General features: G+C 40.6%; 1 protein-coding gene across 2 annotated transcripts; it reads right to left on the bottom strand.

The window, feature by feature from the left end:
• Positions 1-1,464: 1,464 nt before the first annotated feature.
• LOC118455306 (uncharacterized) lies at positions 1,465-9,820 on the bottom strand. Of its 2 annotated transcripts, XM_087844534.1 has the most exons (4): positions 9,781-9,820; positions 9,564-9,610; positions 4,214-5,585; positions 1,465-1,964 (listed from the first exon to the last, which is right to left on the bottom strand). In XM_087844534.1, exons 3-4 carry the CDS (start codon positions 5,579-5,581, stop codon positions 1,830-1,832), a joined length of 1,503 nt encoding a protein of 500 aa, XP_087700660.1. In that variant the 5' UTR covers positions 5,582-5,585; positions 9,564-9,610; positions 9,781-9,820; the 3' UTR covers positions 1,465-1,829. The 2 variants fall into 2 exon arrangements, with proteins under 2 accessions (XP_087700660.1, XP_087700661.1); XM_087844535.1 differs by lacking the exon at positions 9,564-9,610 and having other exon boundaries at positions 9,781-9,788.
• Between the last annotated feature and the right edge of the window lie 2,271 nt (positions 9,821-12,091).

Here is a 12,091-nt window from a genome sequence, read left to right as displayed (position 1 = left end):
TCGTGAAATGTTTCTTGTGTGACACCTTGGTAAAACACCTTTTTATAGGCCATCAGTTGGGACGGGACCATTTAAAGTGACAATAGTTGTGTTGTTTTCATGCTGTTAAGCCCATCTTGTATTGCAACAGCTGACCCCTGGTGGCCACTTTATGACTTGGACTGAATTACACTGATTTTGGAGGATTTTAGGGAAACGTGAAAACACAAGCGGAGAAGAAAGAGGTGTGTTTCAACAAAGTAACTTTTTATCTGTTTTATCTTGTTTCCAGAATGATTAAAAGTAAGAATTGAAATAAAATTGGTTTCAGAAGAATAATTAGGAAAAAGAGAGCTCTGAATTCAATCTTCCATATCTGATTGCTGTGAGATGTGAGGCTGAGACCAGTGAGGAGTGAAGCTTTCCCAGGATCAGACTCTGGGATGCTTTAGAGACATTTAAGCAATAACAGCAACCGACTGGACTCTGACAAAAAGCTTTTTGTCCAATGAGACGGAGGTGCTGGATTACCTCTGCACCACTGCTGTTCAAAGAGTATGTTTCATTTGTGCAAGCAAAACACATGTAATACATCACCTGACATTTATTCAGTAGTTTGTGCATCAGAACGTATCTGCAAGCATGTTCTCCTTGTCTGCGATGGTGGGTCTGGCCCACCTCTGGATCTGTACTCTCACTAATCCATCTGAAAACACTGAGATCATTTTAAAACATCTGTTGCTCATGTAGCTTGCCTTTTGTAGCACTTGGTTGAATATAAGGTCTTAATTCATCTTCACATATTCTCCATGTTTCATAGCAGAACACACAAACTCTGCTGGCAGACAGGCTTAAATAATAAAGATCTTTATTTAACACCATTTAAGAACTTGGTAAATACTGCATCAACACTCAACGGAAAGTGAACTTCTACTACGTCACAATAAATAAACTTTAACAACAGATTATTTGTTATGATGTTATGAACTACGACATGCTGTCATAGCGACATGACAAAAAACTGCCACTGCCGGACAAACTTACAGAGCAATTAAAAAAAACATGACAGAATACTAAAAACTTTAGAACAACAGGTCAAAAGACAGTAATCAGTAATTTCTAACCCAGAAGTTTATTTTAATTTTAATGGAAGCATGTTTCTTCTGTTCATGTTCCTAACATATAGTATTTGGATAAACGTACAGCTACACGTTACACGTACAGGAGCTGCTCAGCCATGAAGCTCCCAGCACACAGTGTTTGTGCTGATGTTACAAGACCATGTTCATATTTGTAAAGGCAGACTGCACATCTGGGTGTATGATGTTTTAACCTTATGATAATGGGACTGAAAACACCTGAACTGAATACTGTTGTCCATATAATGTATATCAGAACTTTACAGCATATAGAATAAAATACCTGAGCTCACTGATAGTGTTAATGTCACTGTCCTTCTACTTAAAGACCCTCAGGCACAGGCTCGACACTTGACACACGCCGCTTCTCAGCTGAAGCTCATAAAATTGAACAGTTTTCCAGACGTTAGATGGTGTCTGCTAGGAAAGTTTAAGCGTGCTCCAATTGTGAAGTTCTAGGTCCATATTAATGTGTCTTCTTTGTTTGTTCGTGTTGCAGTAACGATTTCATTTAATTGTTCCAGGGAAGCAAAAAATCTTATATAAAAGTTTTTAAAGGCTTTCAGATGAAATTCTGAACATTTAGTCAGCACGAAATTGATACGACTGAACAGATAAATATTGGCCACTAACGTCAACACAAACGTCACATCTTATTTGTTGACGTCAGCCAACAGGGCTAATAGCAGCCTATATTAAAACCTTGTGACCTCAGCGACTCTTCCTCCTTTTAGTGTCTCTGCCCTGAGAGAGTTTCATCAGCGGTGACTCAGGCCTGGGTGACCGTCCCTCTCCTTTGGGTTTGAAAAAGAAGGATTCGTTGAGTTTCATCTGGACCGCTCTGACCTGAGGACCAAAAAAAGTCACAGTGTTACTGAACAGTGGAAGAAACTTCAGTTACTCCTTTTCAGATCATTCTACAAAGTTCTCCTGATAAATATTTCTTACTGCTCAGCAAAAACAGAAATTTCTAAGTGTTTATAATGTCAAAATAGGCTGAGGGGTAGCACTGCTGGTCACCAGTATTTTTAAGGGTGATAAGAGAAATGTGACAGATTGAGAGATGTTTAAAAAAGTGAATGAATCTTCATGCATTGTCCGGGATTGTAACATCTAGTCCTTACTGAATTAATAACCTCTGTCAGTGCGCCCCAGGGTGGCTGTGGTTACATTGTAGCTTACCATCACCAGTGTGTGAACGTGTGCGTGAATGGGTGGATGACTGGATATGTAAAGCGCTTTGGGGTCCTTAGGGACTAGTAAGGCGCTATATAAATACAGGCCATTTACCATTTAATACTTTTTATCGGCCCTGCCAACAACTCGGACATCTACGTGACACAAATTTTTGCAACTTGTCAAAAGAGTCATACTCAGGGTAGCCGTTCAGTGGACTCGAACCCCCGACCTTCCGATCATGGGGCCACCACGCTACCTACTGAGCTATCCCTGCTCCTAAAGCTTTGAACAACACAACGGTCGCTACTAGGGCTGGGTATCGTCACTGATTTCTAGAATCGATTCGATTCTGATCCACAAGGTCCCGAATCGATTCGATCCACGATTCGATTCAATTTTAATCGGGGAAATTTTGCCTCAGTCAGAAATACTATAATTCTGATCACGTATCAGTACATTTCCATATTTTTATATCTATAAAAAGAAAGCTGACACTTGCGAGACTTTATCAAAGGTGTGAGCATCACAGCAGATGCCTTTGTGTCAAAGTAACACAGAAAAACATGAAGGAGATTTTCCTGGCCTGGGATTTTATAGCAGATGACCTTAAAAATATTCTGCAGTAGATCAAAACGAAAGAAAACCATTAATCAACACATGAACATTACCTGATGCTGCTGAAGTGAAGCAGAGCAAGGTTACAGAATTGCAACACAGCTAAGCGTTTTGCAATTTTGCATAATTTTAAAAAGTTTAAATTTGTTCATAATTGAACAGCAGAAATTAGGCTTTCTTTTCAGAAGTGAGTAAAAGGGGGGGAAAAACAGCGTCCGACAGCCTGTAAACAACGGTAGACTTGTGTGTAATAAGCAAGCGAGAGAGAGAGAGAGAGAGAGAGAGAGACAGCGAGCTCTGCATGAAGTGTGATTTTATTGTGGTGGAAGCAAAACAGCAAAACTGGGAGGGAATTCATGACGATGTTTAGTGTGAAGTACAGTTTGGATCTTCTTTTGCTGCTGGTTCAGTCAATATTGTTTGGAGAGAGATAAAAACCTACAGCTTCTGAATCTAGCACAAAAAGGGCGTGAACACAAAGCGCGGACTCGCCGAAACATCAGAATCAGCGAGCTGTCGGCTTCCATGTCCGTGCCGTCGGGTGAGAAAGCCACATCTCCGCGCTTTGTGTTTACGTCTTTGTGCAGAATCCGTGTACCTGCTCTCATTTACTGTTTTAGCTGTTTGGTGGTTGCTGAAATTTTGTAAGGTTCAACCTGAGATTCAAAATAAATTTAGATTTAAAAATCGATTCAGGATTTTAATGAATCGATATCACGTTATCCAAGCTAGAATCGATTTTAATCGATAAATCGATAATCAAAACCCACCTGTAGTCGCTACTAGCGTGAGAGTGTCCTTAGAGCTGGTTAACTGATCCTGCCGCCACTCTGCTGGTGAGTGTGTGTTTATATTGAATGCTTTTAGTAAAAAATAGGATACAGGATAGGCTTTGAGTGGCATAGAATGGGAAAATAAATATCAATAATTTGTAACTGTTAAATCTGTTTTTCATATTTTATCATGGTTCTTACACTTAAACCTTCCACAAACTAATCTTTACAGTCATACTTTTATTTTTTAAAATCTCCCAGTAATCTCCTAAAAGAGCTGTACATTACATTTTTTTCACAAACAGGATAAAACAGCAGAATTCCCATCAGTGGGACACCTTACGTCAGTATTTTCAGTATTTTTGTGAAAAAAAAGAGAGAACTGCAATTTCAAGAGGCTTGAAGCTGAAAAACACATAAAAAGATATCTGGTGTTAGCTCTGAATTTTGTAATATAAAGTTCAATATGTAAGATGAATTTATCATCTGTTGCTCTGTAACTACACAAATAGGATCACGTGGTATCACCTGAATCGGGTCCAGCTTGCCAGCGCGGCACGGCTGCTCGCTGTCCTCGCTGGATGTCGTTGTATCAGCAGACTTTTGATCAGATTCGGACAACTGTGGACTGGGAGTTGTTTCTCCTCGACCCAAAAGCACCTGATTTTCTTTCACAAGTGAAGACCCAGATGGACCCATGCCTCCTTCTCCTTCACGGTTGACCTCCATTACTGACAAACAGCTCCCGCGGTCTTTTCTCACCCTGTGTGGAAGGCTCAGGTCTAAAGGTTTCACGTCATCGAAACAAACAGCTGGTCTACTTTTCTGGCAGAAGCTGAGGTAGGAGGAGAGCTCAGTGGTGAAGAAGTTTTCTGTCTGTGTGGAAGAGCTCACTGTGGACCTGGCAGGAAGTAATGACTTATTAATATGTGGCAGGCATGAAGGGGAACGCTCTCCAAGATCCAGGGAGGAGTCGACAATGATTGGCTCCTCCAGGAAAGGATGCCCCTCACTGAGCTTTAAACGCACTGAACGTGAGACTCTTTGCTCTCCAGATAAGTTTGTGTTTTCTTGTTTCAGAAGGGACTTTTTTCTCTGCTCATGTATCTTATGATGTCCTTTACCTTCTTCAGGTTCTTCTGGGTTTGTCTGCACAAAGAGCTGATGAGGCTGTGAGTCATGTGGCCATTTTTCTGATTCTTCATGAAATTGTTTAAGCTGTTGACACTCGCCTTGCTGTGTTCGCAACTGAGGAGATAGCATAAGGGCTCCGTCATTGACTTCCCCGCTGGAGGGTTCGGAGAGCGATGTTCTGAAAGTCTTCTGGGTAATAAACAAGTCCTGGCTGTTGATGTTATCACTGGTGCTCTGAGACTCCTGATCGCAACTCTGGCTGTTCCCCGTCGCTGCGTCCTGTGAACAGCTCTCAGCGTCTTTCACAGCTGCCTCCTCTTTGGTGGACGATGACGCAAATTTAGGCCGTTTGACACGGATGTAACGGGGTGACACATCAAACGCCACTTTTTTTTTTCTTTTGCGTTTCTTTTTGGAGTCTTGAGTCAGACGATCAGGCTTCAGCTTTTCATTTTGTTGCGGCTTTGATGCTTCGGGCTTCTCAAAAGGTTTTTCCTGGGCACTACCGCACTGTTTAAACACAACACTGCTGTCTAGCTCTAAGGCCAATCTCCTTCTTTGCCTTTCTTTCTTCTTTTCCTTTTTCTTTTGTTTCCTTTCCTTCTTTTCTTCTTTGAGCTGCGAGTTTTTCTTTTTCTTCTGGATGCTCTCTTGTGGTTTCGCAGTCATGTTGGTTTTGTGTTTTTTGTCTTTTTTGAGATCTTTTTTTCTTTTTCTTTTCTGATTTTCCAAAATGAAGTCTGCCTCCTCAAAGTCAATCATGATTCTGTTTAACAGGAAAAGGAAAGTAGATTACTCTCAAATACATCAAGTTTACGGTTCATTTTTGTATAACTAATTAATTTTATTACAGCAAAGACAAACATACCATTCAATAATATTGATGTCATATCACTAAGTGTGCTATGTTTTTGTTTAGAGCCTTACCAAGAGCCTAAAGCATTACACAAACTCTCCCACACTTTACATTATATCAGAAAGAGACACAACACTCAAAGAATCCTGAATACTTTGCATTACATAATTTGATGAGAAGATTAATAGGTAACAACAGTCATTGGAAACCAAAATCAGCAATGCTTTCGGGACTGTTTTCAAAATCATACCAACAACATTAAAAATTGAAATCCTGATCAAACTTGTGGATAATGTGGATGAGTCATGTTTATGGACCCCATGTCCATAAGACCCTCTGGGACACTGTCGAAAGATCAGGCTCATCTCAGAGCTAAATCAGGTCACCGATGAGCTCCTGAAACTCTGTGGTGCTTTTTGGCAGCTTTGGATGCTCGTAACATCCCAGATTCTTAATTTGATTCAAATCTGGGGAACATGAGGGCCATCAGTGAAATGAATACCTTCATTATACAAGAACTGCCTTTACCCTTTCGCCACATGAGGCTGGGAATTGTCCTGTTTTGGTCCTTTTCTAGGCCTCCAGCAGTGCTCCTTGGGCAGATACTGGTCCTGCTGCTAGTTTGATGTCATTTTATAGCCCTGACCAGCTCCTCTCACGTAACACCACTTCTCCTGGTATCTCTTGAGATTGTAGTGGGAGACACAGCAAACCTTCTTGCAACAACATGTGTGGATGTGGTATCAGGGAGGAGCGGGACTACTTGTGCAACGTGAATGGCTGCAGGCGCAGTCTCATTGTGCCAGCAGTGATAAAAACACACAAAAAACTAAACTAAACTAAAAAAATATCTCAGAAGGGATAAGAAGCCACCATCTCATGTTCTACTAGTGACTAGGAATGGGTATCGTTTAGGTTTTATCCGATACCAGTACCAAACCGGTACTTTTGAAATGGTGCCGGTGCTTAAACGGTGCTCGAACCGGTGCTTAAAGAATGGAGAACACAAAATTTGTCCAAAAACCTCTCATGTTCAGCTGTTTTTTGTGAAAAGATAACAATGTTAGCCTTTTCTGCAGCTATGGGGCATTTATGGTATCACTCTTGGCTGGAAGCAGTGCTTAAACAATGGAAAAAACACAAACTCTGTCCAAAAACCTCTCATGTTTAGCTGTTTTCCACTTTTTCTTTGGTCATTTTAGCCTTTTTGGCCAGGGTGAAGGGAGCATCTGCCATCAAACAAGAAGACAGCCGCATGTAACTACGACGGTGTTTGCTAGTTCACCTTACTGCATTAATGTAATAACGTGGTTAGCCTACTCAATGTAAATTACACATGAACAAGATTAAGCGACTCACTCAGAGAAGAACGGCTGCTGCTGCCATCATCATCCTCATCATTTCTGCTACACTGGCAGGGCTAGGGGCCAGGACTCTCCTCTTCGGGTTTTTGGGGGATGTTGCTAACTCCGGGTCTGATAACAGGCAACCCACCCGCAGTAGATGTGCACGGTGTGAGGTCTCGCACCAAGATATCAAATACATTTCTTGGCTTTTAACAAAATGCTATACGTCGCCAGGTGTTTCATCAGATTCGAGGAGTTACCTCCTTTGCACAGTATCACCTTAAAGCACTTGTTGCAGGCTTCTGAGTTTGCAGCCAGACTTTTGACCGCTTTGCCTTGGGCGTTTTTAATCTGTAGCTCTGCTCTAAAAGAACGTACGTACCTGGACCCGCCTACTATCCTTGGAAAGGTAAAATGATTGGCTAGAATCCAAAGTGTATGACATCTCAGGAAAAAAAAGCACAGAAATAAAGCACCGAAATGTGCGCTGCTTTTCGGTCTGGTTACTACCGTTTATGTCAGAACCGATACCGGTACCCATCCCTACTAGTGACTCATGCAGAAGACATTTATGAGATTAAAAATTTAGACTGAAATGAAGTTTTTCTTTTACTTTTACAACACCGGTGAACATCCAAGGGAAAGACATTGAGATAGTGGACTCTTATAAGTACCTGGGTGTTCACCTCAACAATAAACTGGACTGGACTACAAATACAGACGTCCTGTATTAGAAGGGCCAGAGTCGACTCCACCTGCTGAGGAGACTGAGGTCCTTCGGAGTCTGCAGGACTCTGTTAAGGACATTCTATGACACTGTGGTAGCATCTGCCCTTTTCTACGCAGTGGCCTGCTGGGGGAGTGGATGCACGGACAGGGACAGGAGCAGGATTGACAAACTGGTGCGGAGGTCTAGCTCCGTGCTGGGATGTCCCCTGGAGACTGTGGAGGTGGTTGGCGAGAGGAGGATGTTAGTAAAGCTGACATCCATCGTGAACAACCCACATCACCCACTGCATGAGTATGTGAGTGGGCTGAGCAGCTCCTTTAGTCAGAGACTGAAACACCCTCGCTGCAGGAAGGAGCGCTTTCGCAGATCATTCATCCCAACAGCAGTTAGACTCTATAACTCCTCAATCACGATGTCATAAGTCACTGGACACTGTGACCATCCACGGTCACCACTTCATGCATAATGGACCTTCCATGTGTACGGACATGTGCAGGTATGTGTATGTATATGTACACATATGTATATTTAGTGTGTACATGTCTATACATAGGAATAGTAATGGTACAATAGTTATGTCAAGCTATATAGTTTATGTCTTGCATATTTTCAACCATATCCATAATCACATACTGTGTATGCTACCATTGTATATAGTGTATTATCTTACTTTTTTTCATTGATTGTACTTATTTGTATTTTTGTATTTCCTTCTGATATCTGTACGTGAGCGGAGGTGACAATTGTGGGATCAATAAAGTCTCATCTTATCTTATCTCTTTCTTACTTTGAGTACATTTCAGAACCTGTACTTTTTCACTTTTACTTGAGTAAAGAATTTGAATCTGTACCTTTTTCAGCGCTTTTATTTAAGTACATAATGTGTACACTTTTGCCACCTCTTCCTATGTGAGTGAAGTTGCCCCCCCCCCCCCCCCCCCACCACCACCACCACCACCACCTTCTTCAAATCCAACAAAAGTGGTATCAAATGTTTGTGCTGCAAAAAGTTTCGTTTGTGCTGCTATCATTTTAAAGATATTATTAAAAATTTCTAGAGGTCATCAGAGGTCAACCAGCCCCCCCACATTAATTAAATCAAACAAAATTCATGTCAAACGTTTGTGCTGGTTTGTGCTTCAAAAATTTTCGTGTGTGCCGCTATCATTTTAAAAATAATAAAATAACGTCTTGATGCGTGCTTAATCATCCAGGTAAATAAATCCCAAAAGGTTGATTCTGTTCATCTGGACATTTTCAGTGGGAGAAACGTTTCGTCTCTCATCCAAGTGACTTCTTCTCTGAAAATGTCTAGATGAACATTACATTTGGGCTGGTTGACCTCTGATGACCTCTAGAATTTTTTATTAATATCTTTAAAATGATAGCAGCACAAACGAAAAATTTTGCAGCACAAACGTTTGATACCACTTTTGTTGGATTTGAAGAAGGTGGGGGGGCCAACTTCACTCACATCCTCTAGCCTGCCTTTAACACTTCACTCCATCCTAACAGGTGAGGGGAATGCTACGAATCAGCGACTGAAACCGTACTGAATGGAAGCATTTCGTGTGCTTCTCCACACGTTTCTTCCCCTTTCTGTACCTTATTATAAATTATGGTGCCTAAATCAGTATGCTCCTATATAAGGATGGTTGTAAGACCAAGCAAGGATATGCTATCTTTACTTTTATTTGAAGATTCTAAGTACAAGTGGAGTGTGTAACATTGTAGCGATCAGTGTAACTGAATCTGGGGATTAGCAACACGAGTTAAAATGACTATATTACAGGGTAATGGATGTTCACTCACCTTTTTTCCAGTTCAAGGTGGCGGCGGGTGGGGGTGGGAGCTTTAGCCTATCCCAGGTTAAGAAGTGGAAAAAACCCGTGGTGAATTATCAGAAGAACAGACTGAAAGTCGAGGTTTTAAAAGTCAATTTCGTAGGTAAACTATTAGGGAGGGCGCTACAGCCTGAAAATTATAATATCATTATACAGAAACATTTTTATCATAGGCTAATAGTTACCTCCGAGGGCAGCTTCAGCTCCAGCCACAAACTGCACTTCAAAGGGACCGCCGAGAGTTCATGCGGCGTTCACGGACTTCTGTTAAATCCCGACTCTTAAGAGTTAGTGGAACGCGTATTAAAAATTTAGACATAATGCAGTAGAAAAGCTAAGTGTATAAAATTGGGTTTGTTTGCTTTTAAATAGTTTACATTTCCCTGCTGTCACAGGTTACCAGTCCATCACAAAGAAAGACAGAGAGGTGTTTAGACTCATACCGAAGGCTGATTTATTTCCATCAGACTTTATGAACATGTTTCTGGACTGTGAGAGAACAACACAAACTCCGCAACAGGACCCAACAAGTAAGCAGTTTTCTTGTTTCCCACTAAGGGCAAGCACACTAACACTTTCACCTAGTGAAACACTGTCACCTAGTGGTAGACCAAATACTTTTACCAATAGTATTTTAAACTACACTTTAAGACATATACTCACAACAACGTATTAAAAAAATTAAGGGGCATGGCGTTGGTGGGTATAAAAAGTCCATGAAAAAATAACGGGTTTTTTTACATTAAAGTGGCAAATTTTGGAGAAAAAAAGCGTGAAAAATTGGTGAGAAAATGGCTAAATATATCTAAATTATATATTTAGATATATAATATATAAATCTCCCTCTACCATTGCTTTTTCCAAAGAAATTACTGAACTGTGGTTCTATTATAACTTATGGGCAGATTTGGGGCTCAACATAGCAATATACAACGCAGAAGTCTTGAGCCGCCAAACAACACAGCTTGAACTGTCTTAGCAAAGCGCTCCTGTAATTTCTTTCAATAGTCTTCAGGAATAGTTCTCCTGAAGACTATTACAGGTTTGCTTTTACTGCAGCTACTTATTTTTGACACTTCAGATACTGTTCATCTGCTGTAGCACCTCACAATAAGAGGCCCTTAACAACTTGTTACTGTGATCAGCTGAAACCTTTCACCCACATTTATAGGTAAGCATCAGCGTGAATCTTCTAGTAGCAGAAGTTAATTTGAATTTTTCCAGAGAGTTCGGAGCAAAGTCTTGGGAATTTTATATATATATATATATATATATATATATATATATATATATATATGTATAAAACCCTTTCCCTGGGAACTTTGCACATATACCAGAAGTATGTTTTGTGTTGCCATGCAGACTCCCAAAATTGTCAGCTATTTTTGGTCTGCCTGGGAGTTTGAAGGATGCTATGAGTAAGACTTTTGCTGCCCTTCAGCTCTAAATGACCGCAGTCTGTGGGGGCTGATGGGGGTGATTAACACGTATGACTCAGACGATACTTTGCCTCAGGGTGAGATTTCTACTCTTTTCACTCTGTTGTGGGTTTACAAAAGAATTTAGATACTAAAATAGCAACAATAAGCTCTGACACATGTGGAATAATCATTGTTTTTTGGTGGGGTCTAACATGTGGACTGATTTAAATCTCCTCATGTGAAGACTGACAATGAAGACCTATCAAAGGCATTAGCATGTTGGATGTTATTCCTATAATTCCTCATCTTAATGTTCCCATTGTGCTCCCACGTGAATCGTATTGGGGGCATCTCATTTTCATCTGGGGGGAGTTTTTCTGTTTCCATGCCAACCACATGGAGCTAGGCATCGAAGCTCAGAGAGAAGGGGTATGTGTGTATGTGCGAGTATGTGTGTGTCTACGTGTGTGTGTGGAGGTATATTTCCCTTCAGGTGTTTTGGTCTTAAATTGCTTCCCTCCCAATCTACCACTGTTGCACTCCAGATGACAGTTCACAGCATTACTGTGTGTGCGTGTCTCTGTGTCCTGAAAGAAGCTTTTAGATGTGAGGTCTATATTTAATGCCATGCTGCACAGTCCTTATATAAAAAAGTCTCCAACATCCACATTTACACATCACATATTTCTTCATTATTATTCATTCATTCCTTCAAACTGACTGAAAATCTGACTTTGAAGCCAGATATATTTTTTTCTTGTTTCCTTAAAGCTCAAGATGGACTACTTAAAAACTTTCACTCTTAAGTTAAATTTCTTTTTATCTTTCGCACTCATGGTGATGTGTTTGGTTTCACTGCTTTTTGAGAGCCTTAAGATTTTTATTATTGTTAGGTTGAGGTTTTGCATAAATTCAATTATAATTTGAGTAATTTTAAGCATTTATTCTTGTTGTAGTTAAGCTATAGTTATAGGTCTGTGAAGGTTCTCAGTCATCCAGGTCATCGTAGTCAAAGAAGCTTGCAAAGAAAAGCCGTCTGGACTTCTTTAAGTTACTTGAAGACGTTTCACCTCTC

The sequence above is a fragment of the Neolamprologus brichardi genome, chromosome 7 (assembly GCF_056152115.1).
Source record: "Neolamprologus brichardi isolate AB-2024 chromosome 7, ASM5615211v1, whole genome shotgun sequence".
Taxonomy (NCBI): domain Eukaryota; kingdom Metazoa; phylum Chordata; class Actinopteri; order Cichliformes; family Cichlidae; genus Neolamprologus; species Neolamprologus brichardi.
This window is presented reverse-complemented; position numbering and strand designations above follow the sequence as displayed.